Raw genomic sequence first — 13,507 nt, forward strand, 5'->3', positions numbered from 1 at the left:
CTGGACATTTATACGGATAACAAGAATATCCAAAGTTATACCAGTTAATGCAAGCAAAGTGTTTTGGAACGAATGCACACACACGCACCTCTCCCCCTCTCCCTTCCTCCCTCCAATGCTTAGAACTATTTCTATTGGGGATTAGGAAGAGAACTTCATGGAGCAGATTATATCAGATCTGCCTCATGTGGGATTCTCACACCTTCCTCTGAAGCATCCTCCGGCCATTATAGACGACCAGAAACTGGACTAGATGGATCATTGGTCTGATCCAGTAGAACTATTCTGATATTCCTGTTTCAATTTCCCAGTAACACAGCTAAGGAATGTTTAAACGGGATTCATAATCTGACAATATGCCTTCAATGTTCCTTTAGAAAAGTTAAATGATTTATTTATCACCATGGCATGATAAATTTACTGTCTACCCAATTATGGCCAGCATCATCATAATATTCATAATAATATATTATAATAATATAATAATTATTAATGCATTTATCCTTACAACACCCTTGTGAGGTAGAGAAGTGCTATTATTCCCATTTTGCAGGTGGAAACTGAGGCAGAGACAAATTAAGTGACTTATCCAAGGTCACAGAGGATATCTTTGGAAGAGCAGAAATTGAACCCTGGACTCTAGAGCCCCAGCCCAAAACTGAACCACAAGGTTATCCTTCTTCCCACATAAATACCTATTAGCTAAAGGACTAAAAACCTATTAGCCAGAGACTGATGATGCAGAAAATGAGAAGGGGCGGTCTCACCAATAAAATTAATGCCTTCATGAAAAGTCCAGTCCACTCTCTTGCTCCATACATAGAATTGCTGGAAAGGAGGATTCTGTCACAGGACCCTACATGAGGGCTTCAACTTCTACTTCATCTTCTAATTAATAGGTGTATGAAAAACGTGAAGCTATTCCTCAGTCTTCTCTGCTTAAAGGAATAAGGCATTCCCTCTCCCTACAACAGCCAGGAGGTTCTAATGAGAGGTACCATTTTTGTCTCAGTCTTTGGCCTGCTATAAGGGAGAAGGGAGTTTCCACTACTCTAACCTTCCTCCTCTTTACTCACATTCCTTTTTGGGAACACCCTCTCCATGATAAAGCTCCAACAACTGCCACTACCAATAGTTTTCCAAAGCAGTAACATACTGTACTTAAACTGACATCATTTATGTAAGTTTCCTTGCTGTCCACATGCTTCTAAATAGCAGTAGTGAAACTGACCAAGCTTATCAGTATCAATTTGCTTTTTGCTTCGGGAAGCTATGAGCAGCAGGGAATACACAGGAATTGTCCGTCTGCAAACTCAAGAAGATAGCACTTCTTTGGCACATTTAAAAAGCTCTCTCTGCAATGTTAAGAGCTACCAATATCTGATTTTGGGTGTCCATTGGGGCATATTTTCACAAGTTTTGAGCATCTACAACCAATGGAAACTGCCGATACTAAGCTGCTCTGAAAATCAAACCTAAGGAGTTTCAGTGTATACGTGTCAGAATGGTAGAAGATTCCATCACCGTGCTGGTTTACTTCAGATAAAAGGAAGAAAAACTAAGTGTATTTTTCCAGCCCTTTGCCCTTGATGTCAAAAAAGGAGCTATGTCTCTAGAAGAAGAAAAATATACAGTATAGAGTAAGTAACAGGAACAAACTGCTTCTTTGCTGAATATATATTGCAAATTAAGGTTTTAATTTCTAGAACTTCAGCAGTTACATGACTATTAAAAGAAATTTAACTAAGAAGTTAGTATCAAAGCCAAACCAAATGCAACTTCAGTGAATTCTGCGAGGTGTGTTTTATAGCTTCCCACTCATTTGCAGAGACACGTAATAAATGTTTTAAACAACTAATTCTGTACAACTTACTCGTTTATCGATATCGCCATGCTGAAGTTGAACAAACCGAGCACTAATGGCAGCAATATAACTCTGCTGATTGGAAAATGCAACACGCCCAGCACCTTTGGGGTATTTCAGCTCAGGGTCAGTATCAATTCCTGCATAACAAACTCCACCATAGAGACGGTCCATTATCATAGCCAATTCCACTATGGAAGAACAAAAGAATACAACAGTATTTTAAAATAAGCAATGTAAATGCTGTCAAATGCATTTATTTGAAAAGTAATAGAAAAGAAATATTAGTAATTTATTACGTCATATGTATTGTAAAACACAAACCAATAAATCTAGGAAGTATATATGAAATATTTCATAAGAATACTTAAAATATCGATTTTCACAGCAGTGGCCACATCCCTCTCAAGTGACTTTATAAAGTCAAAACTCAGTAGAACAATGAGTCACTGCCACCTATGTGCCCTAAAGCTGAACTCCAAGGGGATTTCCTTCACGGGACGTGAAAGAGAATTTTTGGGCACACTCAGGGGCTGATGAATGCATGGCCTGTGAACTGAGTAGAATTCCTACAAAAATCCTTGAGTATATGTTGTAGCAGTCCACTATTGTTTGGCTGTATAAATGCTCCATACCCTGCCTCCATTTGGAGTATGGGCTTCTAACCTTCAAACTCCTATACAAAACCTGCTTATCTAGACTTGGTGAGTTTGGAACAGAATTTCGTAAGAGTTAATTTCAAATGTACCAACCAGGTATTTTGGCCAACCATTCACAGCATTTAAATGCCCACTTCAGTTACTGCAACTGATTTAATCTGTATATAGTGAAATTTTAAATTTAGGACATAGATGATGCACTTGGAAATAGGGCATGAAGCTATCAGCTGATGGTGCTGTTGAATAATAGTATTTTAAATAAACATCTGTTCACAAATACAGTAAAAAGAGAGCTAAAAGTCTTACTACTTTAGTGAAGACAAGATAATCACATTAATGCCACAGAAGCTCAATTTCAGCAGATATTAATATGACAAGCAGTAGTGTGTTTGTTTAATTTACTCAAACAATGAGCTTTGACCAAGTAGCTGGAAGCATTTTGACTGAAGTGATGAAAAAGTATCACAACACTGTCTGGAAGAAGAAAAAGGCCATACTATGTTTTTGCTGCAGTGACAAAAAGCAAAATGTTTATATTATGGCTAAAGATAATTTTTTTGTGAATGAAAAAAATCCATGAGGCCAGGAAATTCTAGGCCCAAGAATTAAAAAGCAAAGAAGGTTTTTTACACCCAGATCTTAGATTGCCACTTTTTTAGCTCTTAATTTCATGATGGACTAATAGATGTCATGTGTCTTCCTTCTGACTGCTGTTCTTTCTGTGATGGAGTTATGCTACATTACAAGTTCTGGTATCATGAGTGGCACTCTTGCAGTCTCTCTAATAGGTGCTGGGATTTCTAGCACATTGCACTACGATTCCATTTCATACAAACTGTTGACTGGATGGATGCCATGGGATGCTTTAGTAGACTACTAGTAAGACTGGAATAGCAGCAGTAAAATTCTGAGCAAGTTCAAGTGCAGTAATGGGAGCATGGACTCTTCTACCCACACACTTTTTCTTTTTTTTTTTTTTAAACAAAACCAACCTTTGAGTGATAAATTTTATGTTAAAACTTTGACAAGTAATAAGTGAATTTCCTGTAGCTTTAATTTGGATATAACCATGAAGTTCTTGATGATTTTAAATAGATATAAATGATGAGCAGTGCTTTGTTGCCACAGCCCAGCTGGAGAATTTACAGGAGAGAGAGTGTAAATACAGGGAGATATTTCACAGATAGTCTACCATCAAGATATTCTTGTTTATAAATCTTATGCAATATGTATGATTCAATTTATTACTGACAATAGTATACCTTTAAAAATTGCCACATTACAATACCAGTTTTATACTTACCAGCTCTTAATGGCCTAGGGACGCCTCCAACAAAAATTGTTTTTCGAGGATCAAGCGGCTGTGAACCATCCATCACAAAGTCACTATCACTTAAGTTCCAGGGACGAATCTGAACCTATTTAACAAAAGAAGAAAATTGCATGCTTAAGTCTCACCACATTACAGTCCTAGCATGTTCAGTCTATATAAACTGTCAGCTAGTCACAGTCTCATTAACTGAACATGTCTAGTTGCTCTGTTTTAATCCTATTAATTCAAGACACTGCGGTTATTTAAGTCATTCAGTTGTCCCAGATGTTGAACTCTGCCAACAGTAGTTTGCTTTTGATTATTTTCACCATCATCATCTCAGGAGCAGCTTTAGACAGATGGCAGCTATAGCCTGGAGGCCATCTACTGTTTACTTACTGGCTTGTCCTTGATAGTAGGACTGGAAACACATAGATAGAGCTTTCCATCTTCTTCAATGCAGGCATCAATCAGTGCCTGAACAGAGCTCTCCTCTTGGAAAAGGAGGAACGCGTATCCTGAAGCAACAACAACAAAAAATTAGCTGAAAGTGTGCATTTTTTTCTCTTATGTTCGTCACAAAAAGTGTCTTCTCCATGCGAACATATTTATTTGCAAAGCTAGATTCAATGTCAAACTAATTATCTGTTTATAAAATCAGACAGCATCTTCATCTATGTAAATAACCTCCATGGCCATTTACGTTAGCACCGACCTTAAATCTCTTAGTAACAAAATTCTTCATCAATAGCTCAGTCCTTAGTGTTCTTCTAAAAGAGATTATCAATCACACACTAGGAAGTTTAAGGTAACATTTTACTTAAGACCCAAAACCACATTTCACTGCTAGCAGCAGACATGATGAAAATCTTATTTAGCACAAAAAGGCTAATCTCAATTCCAGAGATTAGAGCAAAGTACTCTGTTGCATAAGTGATTTACCAAGCCTCTCAAACATTATTCAAATAGGAATTTAAATGCATAATTAATGCTGGAGGGGGCCCACTAGAAAAGCATTTTAATGGTTCTAGTTTAACAACAACAACAACTTTTTAAAAAACTTTTGCAGAAACTCCACAGTTAGGGGTTTGTTCTAAAATATATTTAGAAAACAAACATTTCTTGTTTTTGTCTAAAGTAGAGTTTTTCTCTGAAGTACGTTACCAATTCAGTGTGAAAATTTTAGTTCCATAATTTTTATGCCATAAATTTTCAATGCAATTTTAGTTGACTTTCACTATGTAAATTTTTAACAGGATTTCTTTGAAAATGGGCTTTGGCTGGAATATTTCCTTCTCAGTTCTACTCTTCACTGTTGAGCGATACTTCTTTAAAAACATTTTTTCTTTTCACACAAAACTTGGTAGAGAAGTGGATCCTATGCAAATCAGGTGCAACCAGAAATGTTTTTCTTTTTATAGAAGTGACAGGATTTAAGATAATTATTGGTAACCAGGTAATAATAGACAATTTATGCACTGTGCACACAAACTTGATTGTTGGCCTGAGCACACAGAAATTGACAGGTCAGGTTCACACAAACTTCCTTGCTTGCTTCAGGAACAGGTGCACATAATCCTGCTTGATTTGGTGGGTGGGATGCTTGGTGCTTCATGGCTACACACACACACACAAGTCTGATTATTAGGGGGAGAATTGGGTGCACAGGGCTGATTGAGGGGACATAGGTGCATTTAAAATCTTCTTTGTAGGTGCTACTCTTCTGTAATACTTTATCCTACAACAGAGAAGGAGAGTTCAATCACTGCTGCTGATAGATAAAATATTCTGCACTTCTACCTACAACAGGTCTGCACTATCCTCTTACAGAACCATAGAAATGTAGAGCTTGAAGGGACCTCAAATGGTCATCTAGTTCTTCCCCACCATCCTGTACTGAGACAGGACCATGTATATCTCTAGACCATCCTTATCAGGTTTTTGTTTAGCCTGTTCTTAAAAAAATCTCCAGTGACCGGGATTCCAAAACCTCCCTTGGAAGCCTATTACAGAATGTAACTTTTATAGTTAGAATGTTTTCCCGAACATCTAATCTAAATCTCCCTTGTTACTGATTAAGCCAATTATTTCTTTTCCTACCTTCAGTGTATATGGAGAACAATTGATCACCTTCCTCTTAACAACAGCCCTTAACATATGTGAAGGCTATTTTCTGGTGTCCCCCTCAGTCTTCTCTTTTCAAGACTAAACTTACTCAGGTTTTTTAACCTTTCCTCATAGGTCAAGTATTCTAAGCCTTATATCATTTTTGCAGCTCTTTCCTGGACTATCCAATTTTGTCCCCATCTTTCTTACAGCGTGGAACCCAAAACTGGACACAGTATTCCAACTGAGGCCTCACCAGTGCCAAGTAAAACAGGACAATGTCTTGAATGACATTTGCCTTTTTCACAAACGGTATCACATTGTTGGCTCATATTCCATTTGTGATCCACTATAACCCCCAGATCCTTTTCTGCTCTACTACTCCAAAGCCAGTTATTCCCTATTTTGTAGTTCTGCATTTGATTATTCTTTCATAAATGTAGTACTTTGCAGTGTCTTGACTGAATTTCATCTTGTTGATTACAGACCAATCCTCCAATTTGTCAAGGTAATTTTGAATTCTGTCCTCTAAAGTGTTTGCAGCACCTCTCAGCTTCATGTTATCTGCAGTTTATAAGCATAATCTCCACTCCAGTATCCAAGGCATCAATGAAAATATTGACTTATACTGGACCCAGGACAGAGCCTTGTGGGACTCTACTGGAAATGTTCTTCTAATTTGACAGCAAACTATTTATAACTACTCTGCGTTTGGTTTTTCAGCTAGTTTTACACCTAACATAGTAATTTCAATGAGACAGCATTTCCCTATGACACTATCATGTGGGACTGTGTCAAAAGCCTTACTAAAAATCCAGATATATCATGTCTCCTGCTATCCCCTCCCCATACACTAGCACATTAACCACGTCAAAGGAAGAAATTAGGTTGGTCTGGTATGATAGCTCAGTGGTTTGAGCATTGGCCTGCTAAACCCAGGGTTGTGAGCTCAATCCTTGAGGGGGCCACTTAGGGGGCCACTTAGGGATCTGGGACAAAAATCAGTATGTGGTTCTGCTAGTGAAGGCAGGGTGCTGGACTCAATGACCTTTCAGGGTCCCTCCCAGTTCTATGAGATAGGTATCTCTCTAAAAAAAAGTTTAGTTCTTGACAAATCCATATCGGCTATTACTTATCACCCTATCATTCTCCAAGTGATAATAAACTGATTGTTTAATAATTTGTTCCACTATCTTTCCAGATATCAAAATTAGGCTCACTGGTCTATAATTCCCTAGGTCCTCTTTGTCCCCCCCTTTAAAGACAGGTACTATGGTTACACTTTTCCAGGGCTCTAGGACCTCACCCATCCTCCATGAGTTCTCAAAGATAATGATTAATGGTTTCACAATTGCTTCAGCTAACTTCTTAAGTGGCCTAGGGTGAATTTCATCAGGTCCTGCTGAATTGAATACATTTAACGTACGTAACTACTCTTTAAGCTGTTCTTTCCCTATTCTGGCTCCTGGTTCTTCCCTCTTTTTGTTAATATAGCTGGTTCTGGTTGCAGTGAACCTTGTTAGTGAAGGCTGAAGTAAAATAGGCATTATATGCTTCAGCCTTCTTGATGTAATCCATTATTAGCTCTACTTCCCTGTTAAATAGAGGACCTATACTTTCCTTCATCTTTCTCTCTCTCCTAATGCATTTATAGAGCCTCCTCTTATTGCCTCTTATGTCCCTGTAGGTATTACTCATTTTGTACCTTTGCTTTTTTCATTTGGTCTCAATATGCTTTCATTATTCTTTTGTACTCATCCTTATTCTATTGCTCTCACTCCTTCCTTTCCTTAGAATCATTATATCAATCATTTCATGATCACTTTCAGCATATTGCCTTCCACCTTCAGATTCACAACCAATTCCTCTCTGTTAGTGAGAATCAAGTCTAAAATGGCTGCATCCCTGGTTACTTTCTACACTTTCTGAAAAAAGAAGTCCCCAATACATTTTAAGAACTTGTCAAGAACTCTTGTCAAGGTTTCACCCACAATTAAGCATTAAAAGAAGCTAGGAAATCAACATACAAAAAACTTGGTTGCAGCGCAGTTAGGGTTACTACATTTACATACATGCACCAAACCTGACACAAACTTACAAAACAAAGAAATGAAGAGATAAGCTACAAAACAGCATGTACTCTCTACTCCTCTATCTACAAGCACACACACTTTGCCATTACCACAGCTACCATATGGCACAGATTATACAACACAACCCTAATGATGACCTCCTTTTACCCTTCTGCACACATTCCTCCAACATTATTAGTTGTGGATATTCAGTGTAGTTGTTGGATACGTTTGTTTATGGGTTGTATGCAGAAGTGCAACAAAAATGGTAGGCATCTCAAGGGGTTGGGTTGGTGAGACAGAATTAAGGGTTTAATATGTGGTCAATAGTTGTAATTATGGTAAAGTGTGTGCTTGTGGGTGGAGTAGAGGGTATATACTGTTAGGCAGCTTAACTTTTCATTTCCCTGATTTTGGGGGTTTCTCTTTATTTAGAGTTCTCTTAAGAAGTTGTACGTGAATATAAACTTCTAGATCACATGCTCAAACTTCTAGATCACATGCTCATAAACTTCTAGATCACATGCTCATTAGTGATAATAATTCATGAGGTGGAGATGGACATAGGAGACGGAAGTGTTGAGAGTCTCTGGGTTAGGATAAAAGGGGTAAAAAACTAGGGCGATGTCGTGCTAGGAGTCTACTACAGGCCACCTGACCAGGTGGAAGAGGTGGATGAGGCTTTTTTTAAACAACTAACAAAATCATCCAAAGTCCAAGATTTGGTGGTGATGGGGGACTTCAACTATCCAGATATATGTTGGGAAAGTAACACCGTGGGGCACAGACTATCCAGTAAGTTCCTGGACTGCATTGCAGACAACTTTTTATTTCAGAAGGCTGAAAAAGCTACTAGGGGGAAGCTGTTCTAGACTTGATTTTAACAAATAGGGAGGAACTCGTTGAGAATCTGAAAGTAGAAGGAAGCTTGGGTGAAAGTGATCATGAAATCATAGAGTTTGCAATTCTAAGGAAGGGTAGAAGGGAGTATAGCAAAATAGAGACAATGGATTTCAGGAAGGCGGATTTTGGCAAGCTCAGAGAGCTGATAGGTAAGGTCCCATGGGAATCAAGACTGAGGGGAAAAACAACTGAGGAGAGTTGGCAGTTTTTCAAAGGGACACTATTCAGGGCCCAAAAGCAAGCTATTCCAATGGGTAGGAAAGATAGGAAATGTGGCAAAAGACCACCTTGGCTTAACCACGAGATCTTGTATGACCTACAAAATAAAAAGGAGTAATATAAAAAATGGAAACTAGATCAGATTACAAAGGATGAATATAGGCAAACAACACAGGAATGCAGGGGCAAGATTAGAAAGGCAAAGGCACAAAATGAGCTCAAACTAGCTATGGGAATAAAGGGAAACAAGATGACTTTTTATCAATACATTAGAAGCAAGAGGAAGACCAAGGACAGGGTAGGCCCACTGCTCAGTGAGGAGGGAGAAACAGTAACAGGAAACTTGGAAATGGCAGAGAAGCTTAACGACTTCTTTGTTTCGGTCTTCACTGAGAAGTCTGAAGGAATGTCTAACATAGTGAATGCTTACGGGAAGGGGGTAGGTTTAGAAGATAAAATTAAAAAAAAGCAAGTTAAAAATCACTTAGAAAAGTCAGATGCCTGCAAATCACCAGGGCCTGATGAAATGCATCCTAGAATTCTCAAGGAGTTAATAGAGGAGGTATCTGAGCCTCTAGCTATTATCTTTGAAAGTCATGGGAGACGGGAGAGATTCCAGAAGACTGGAAAAGGGAAAATATAGTGCCCATCTATAAAAAGGGAAATAAAAACAACCCAGGAAACTACAGACCAGTTAGTATAACTTCTGTGCCAGGGAAGATAATGGAGCGAGTAATTAAAGAAATCATCTGCAAACACTTGGAAGGTGGTAAGGTGATAGGGAATAGCCAGCACAGATTTGTAAAGAACAAATTGCGTCAAACCAATCTGATAGCTTTCTTTGATAGGATAACGAGTCTCGTGGATAAGGGAGAAGCAGTGGATGTGGTATACCTAGACTTTAGTAAGGCATTTGATATGGCCTCGCATGATATCCTTATCGATAAACTAGGCAAATACAATTTAGATGGGGCTACTATAAGGTGGGTGCATAACTGGCTGGATAACCTTACTGAGAGAGTAGTTATTAATGGTTCCCAATCCTGCTGGAAAGGTATAACAAGTGAGGTTCCGCAGGGGTCTGTTTTGGGACTGGCTCTGTTCAATGTCTTCATCAACGACTTAGATGTTGGCATAGAAAGCACATTTATTAAGTTTGCAGATGATACCAAACTGGGAGGGATTGCAACTGCTTTGGAGGACAGGGTCAAAATTCAAAATGATCTGGACAAATTGGAGAAATGGTCTGAGGTAAACAGGATGAAGTTCAATAAAGACAAATGCAAAGTGCTCCACTTAGGAAGGAACAATCAGTTTCACACATATAGAATGGGAAGAGACTGTCTAGGAAGGAGTATGGCAGAAAGATCTAGGGGTCATAGTGGACCACAGGCTAAATATGAGTCAACAGTGTGATACTGTTGCAAAAAAAGCAAACGTGATTCTGGGATGCATTAACAGGTGTGTTGTAAACAAGACACGAGAAGTCATTCTTCCGCTCTACTCTGCGCTGGTTAGGTCTCAACTGGAGTATTGTGTCCAGTTCTGGGCACTGCATTTCAAGAAAGATGTGGAGAAATTGGAGAGGGTCCAGAGAAGAGCAACAAGAATGATTAAAAGGTCTTGAGAACAGGACCTATGAAGGAAGGCTGAAAGAATTGGGTTTATTTAGTTTGGAAAAGAGAAGACTGAGAGGGGACATGATAGCAGTTTTCAGGTATCTAAAAGGGTGTCATCAGGAGGAGGGAGAAAACTTGTTCACCTTAGCCTTTAATGATAGAACAAGAAGCAATGGGCTTAAACTGCAGCAAGGGAGATTTAGGTTGGACATTAGGAAAAAGTTCCTAACTGTCAGGGTAGTTAAACACGGGCATAAATTGCCTAGGGAGGTTGTGGAATCTCCATCTCTGGAGATATTTAAGAGTAGGTTAGATAAATGTCTATCAGGGATGGTCTAGACAGTATTTGGTCCTGCCATGAGGGCAGGGGACTGGACTCGATGACCTCTCGAGGTCCCTTCCAGTCCTAGAGTCTATGAATCTATGAATAACTCAGAATTTTCTATGAGCCAAAGCGTCCATGCTTTGCACATGTTTCAATAGATATAAATACCACATTTTCTCAAACAATTTCTTTTCAATGTAGATCCTTATCAGAACCTGGGGAATGCACATTCTATATAAGGCAAAAGCAGCAAAGAATCCTGTGGCACCTTATAGACTAACAGACGTTTTGGAGCATGAGCTTTCGTGGGTCAATACCCACTTCTTCAGATGCAGGGCATGCCTCTGAAGAAGTGGGTATTCACCCACGAAAGCTCATGCTCCAAAACGTCTGTTAGTCTATAAGGTGCCATAGGATTCTTTGCTGCTTTTACAGATCCAGACTAATACGGCTACCCCTCTGATATATAAGGCAAAGGATTTCATGTCATGCAATGCCCATTAACGTTAAATGGAACCAAGCTTTTTCATACTGAAACAGTACTTTTTAAAGTGACATTCTGAAAAGGGAAGAAGCGTGGGAGAATTTGATAATACTGAGATAGCAGGTAAATCTCTTCTAAGTATCAGAACTGGTTTCAGAATCACATTGCTAGAAACCTAAAGCTAGAGAGATGCCAAGTCAGACTGGAGAAGGTGGACACTAATAACACAATATTCTAAATAAGAACAAATCTTCAAGAGGTGTAAAGAAAGGAGAAGCAAACTATTTTTGAAAAGTATGGATCACAGATGAACTGCATGGGTCCTAGATACATGGTCTGTGAAAACCACACAAGATTATTTAAAAATTTCATGCAACTTTAACACAAACCCTATATACAGAGACTAGAAATGCAGTTAGACATCCAACTAAGGACAAAAGATGGGCATTATGGACTAGATCCAAGCCAGGGCAGATGGAGGTACAAACTGCAATTTCCTGAGATAAATATTCCTCTTGCACATCTCAGAGGAATGGGAGTTTACCAAAGAGAGAGGTAAGGCTTCCCCCACTGTCCTCTTCTCAGGGTTTGTGCTCAGAGAGGACAATTTTAATTTCCATCAGAATTCACTGGATTCCCACCTATGAAGACTGAGGCAGAGATGTGCTGAATCAGTGAATTTCCTGGTCAAAACATGACAAACAGAATAGCCTATTTTTGGGTCTGTGGTGGCTTCCTATGACCTCCTCCTCCAAGCCAGAAGAGGCATATTTCCTGTCCTGGCACATTTCTTGTCACCAGGATCCTGTTTTAAGACTATAACTGGGTTCAAAAAAGAACTAGATAAATTCATGGAAGATAGGTCCATCAATGGCTATTAGTCAGGTTGGGCAGGAATGGTGTCCCTGGCCTCTGTTTGCCAGAAGCTGGAAATGGACAACAGGGGATGGATCACTTGATGATTACCTGTTCTGTTCATTCCCTCTGGGGCACCTGGCATTGGCCACTTTCAGAAGACAGAATACTGGGCTAGATGGCCCTTTGGTCTGACCCCATATGGCCGTTCTTATGTTCTTACGTTAAGAGAGCAGAAAGCAACATAAACCAGAGGTGAATTTAGCTTATCAAAAATTTAAGTTGGGAATAACTGGATACTTGGGAGATAAAGAAGATCTGAAGTGTTGGTTCCTTTAAATACTCCCTGTAGTTCTTTCCATACAAATTTAATCTTTTTGTCCTGACTTTAGGTTGGCTACGAATACTTCTACAGCTTTTGACCTACTCCCGCCCAAAACAACATTCCTGTTTTTGTTCAAGAAATGTAAGCTGATATAATAATATAGGTATTAGATAAGACTTACAAATGAAACAAAGTCTAGATGGATTTGGGGCTTTGTTCCCTCCAACCAGAAACAAAGAACATTTTATATTCCTCTGTTTAATGGATTCCTTTTCAGCAGCTAGGATTTTTGAGTAAGTAGGTTGCCATACACACTGAGATGAATGGTGATGATAGCTTAGAGTGGGCTTGAGATTTTCTCCTATACAAAAGACTTGATTTTGTTCTGGTTGGCATCAAACTGTAAACATAGAACACATAGTGACACACAACCCTGCCTATATTGAGATGCTTCATATGGACTGGCATATCCTCAGTGCAAGGTATTTTTGAACTTCATTTGAATGACAATGGAACCAGAATCTTCACGTCAGCCTGTGTGACTTGAACATGGGTATTGTTTCATAAATAAGGTATCTGCCAACTAAAGCAAAATAGGAGCTCTTGGTGAATAAATATAGGATAGCAGGAAGACAAATTCCCACTATACAACAGTTAATAGATCACTTATGGACTCTGAACCCTTATTTTAATAGGCGAGATCTCTCTACTTCAAAGATGCCTAGCTACTCCAAAAGCAGCAAAGAATCCTGTGGCACCTTATA

General features: G+C 38.9%; 1 protein-coding gene across 7 annotated transcripts in view; it reads right to left on the reverse strand.

Moving 5' to 3' along the window:
* CPEB2 (cytoplasmic polyadenylation element binding protein 2) overlaps window positions 1–13,507 on the reverse strand; it is a 146,314-nt gene that overhangs the window by 67,526 nt on the left and 65,281 nt on the right. For all 7 annotated transcript variants that reach the window (XM_050947549.1, XM_050947551.1, XM_050947546.1 and 4 more), the window contains 3 exons: window positions 4,235–4,353; window positions 3,827–3,941; window positions 1,874–2,055 (listed from right to left, as the gene is read on the reverse strand). In XM_050947549.1, coding sequence (XP_050803506.1) covers window positions 1,874–2,055; window positions 3,827–3,941; window positions 4,235–4,353 — 416 coding nt within the window. The remainder of the gene's footprint in view (window positions 1–1,873; window positions 2,056–3,826; window positions 3,942–4,234; window positions 4,354–13,507) is intronic.

This window comes from Gopherus flavomarginatus, chromosome 3 (assembly GCF_025201925.1).
Source record: "Gopherus flavomarginatus isolate rGopFla2 chromosome 3, rGopFla2.mat.asm, whole genome shotgun sequence".
NCBI classification, from domain to species: Eukaryota; Metazoa; Chordata; order Testudines; family Testudinidae; genus Gopherus; species Gopherus flavomarginatus.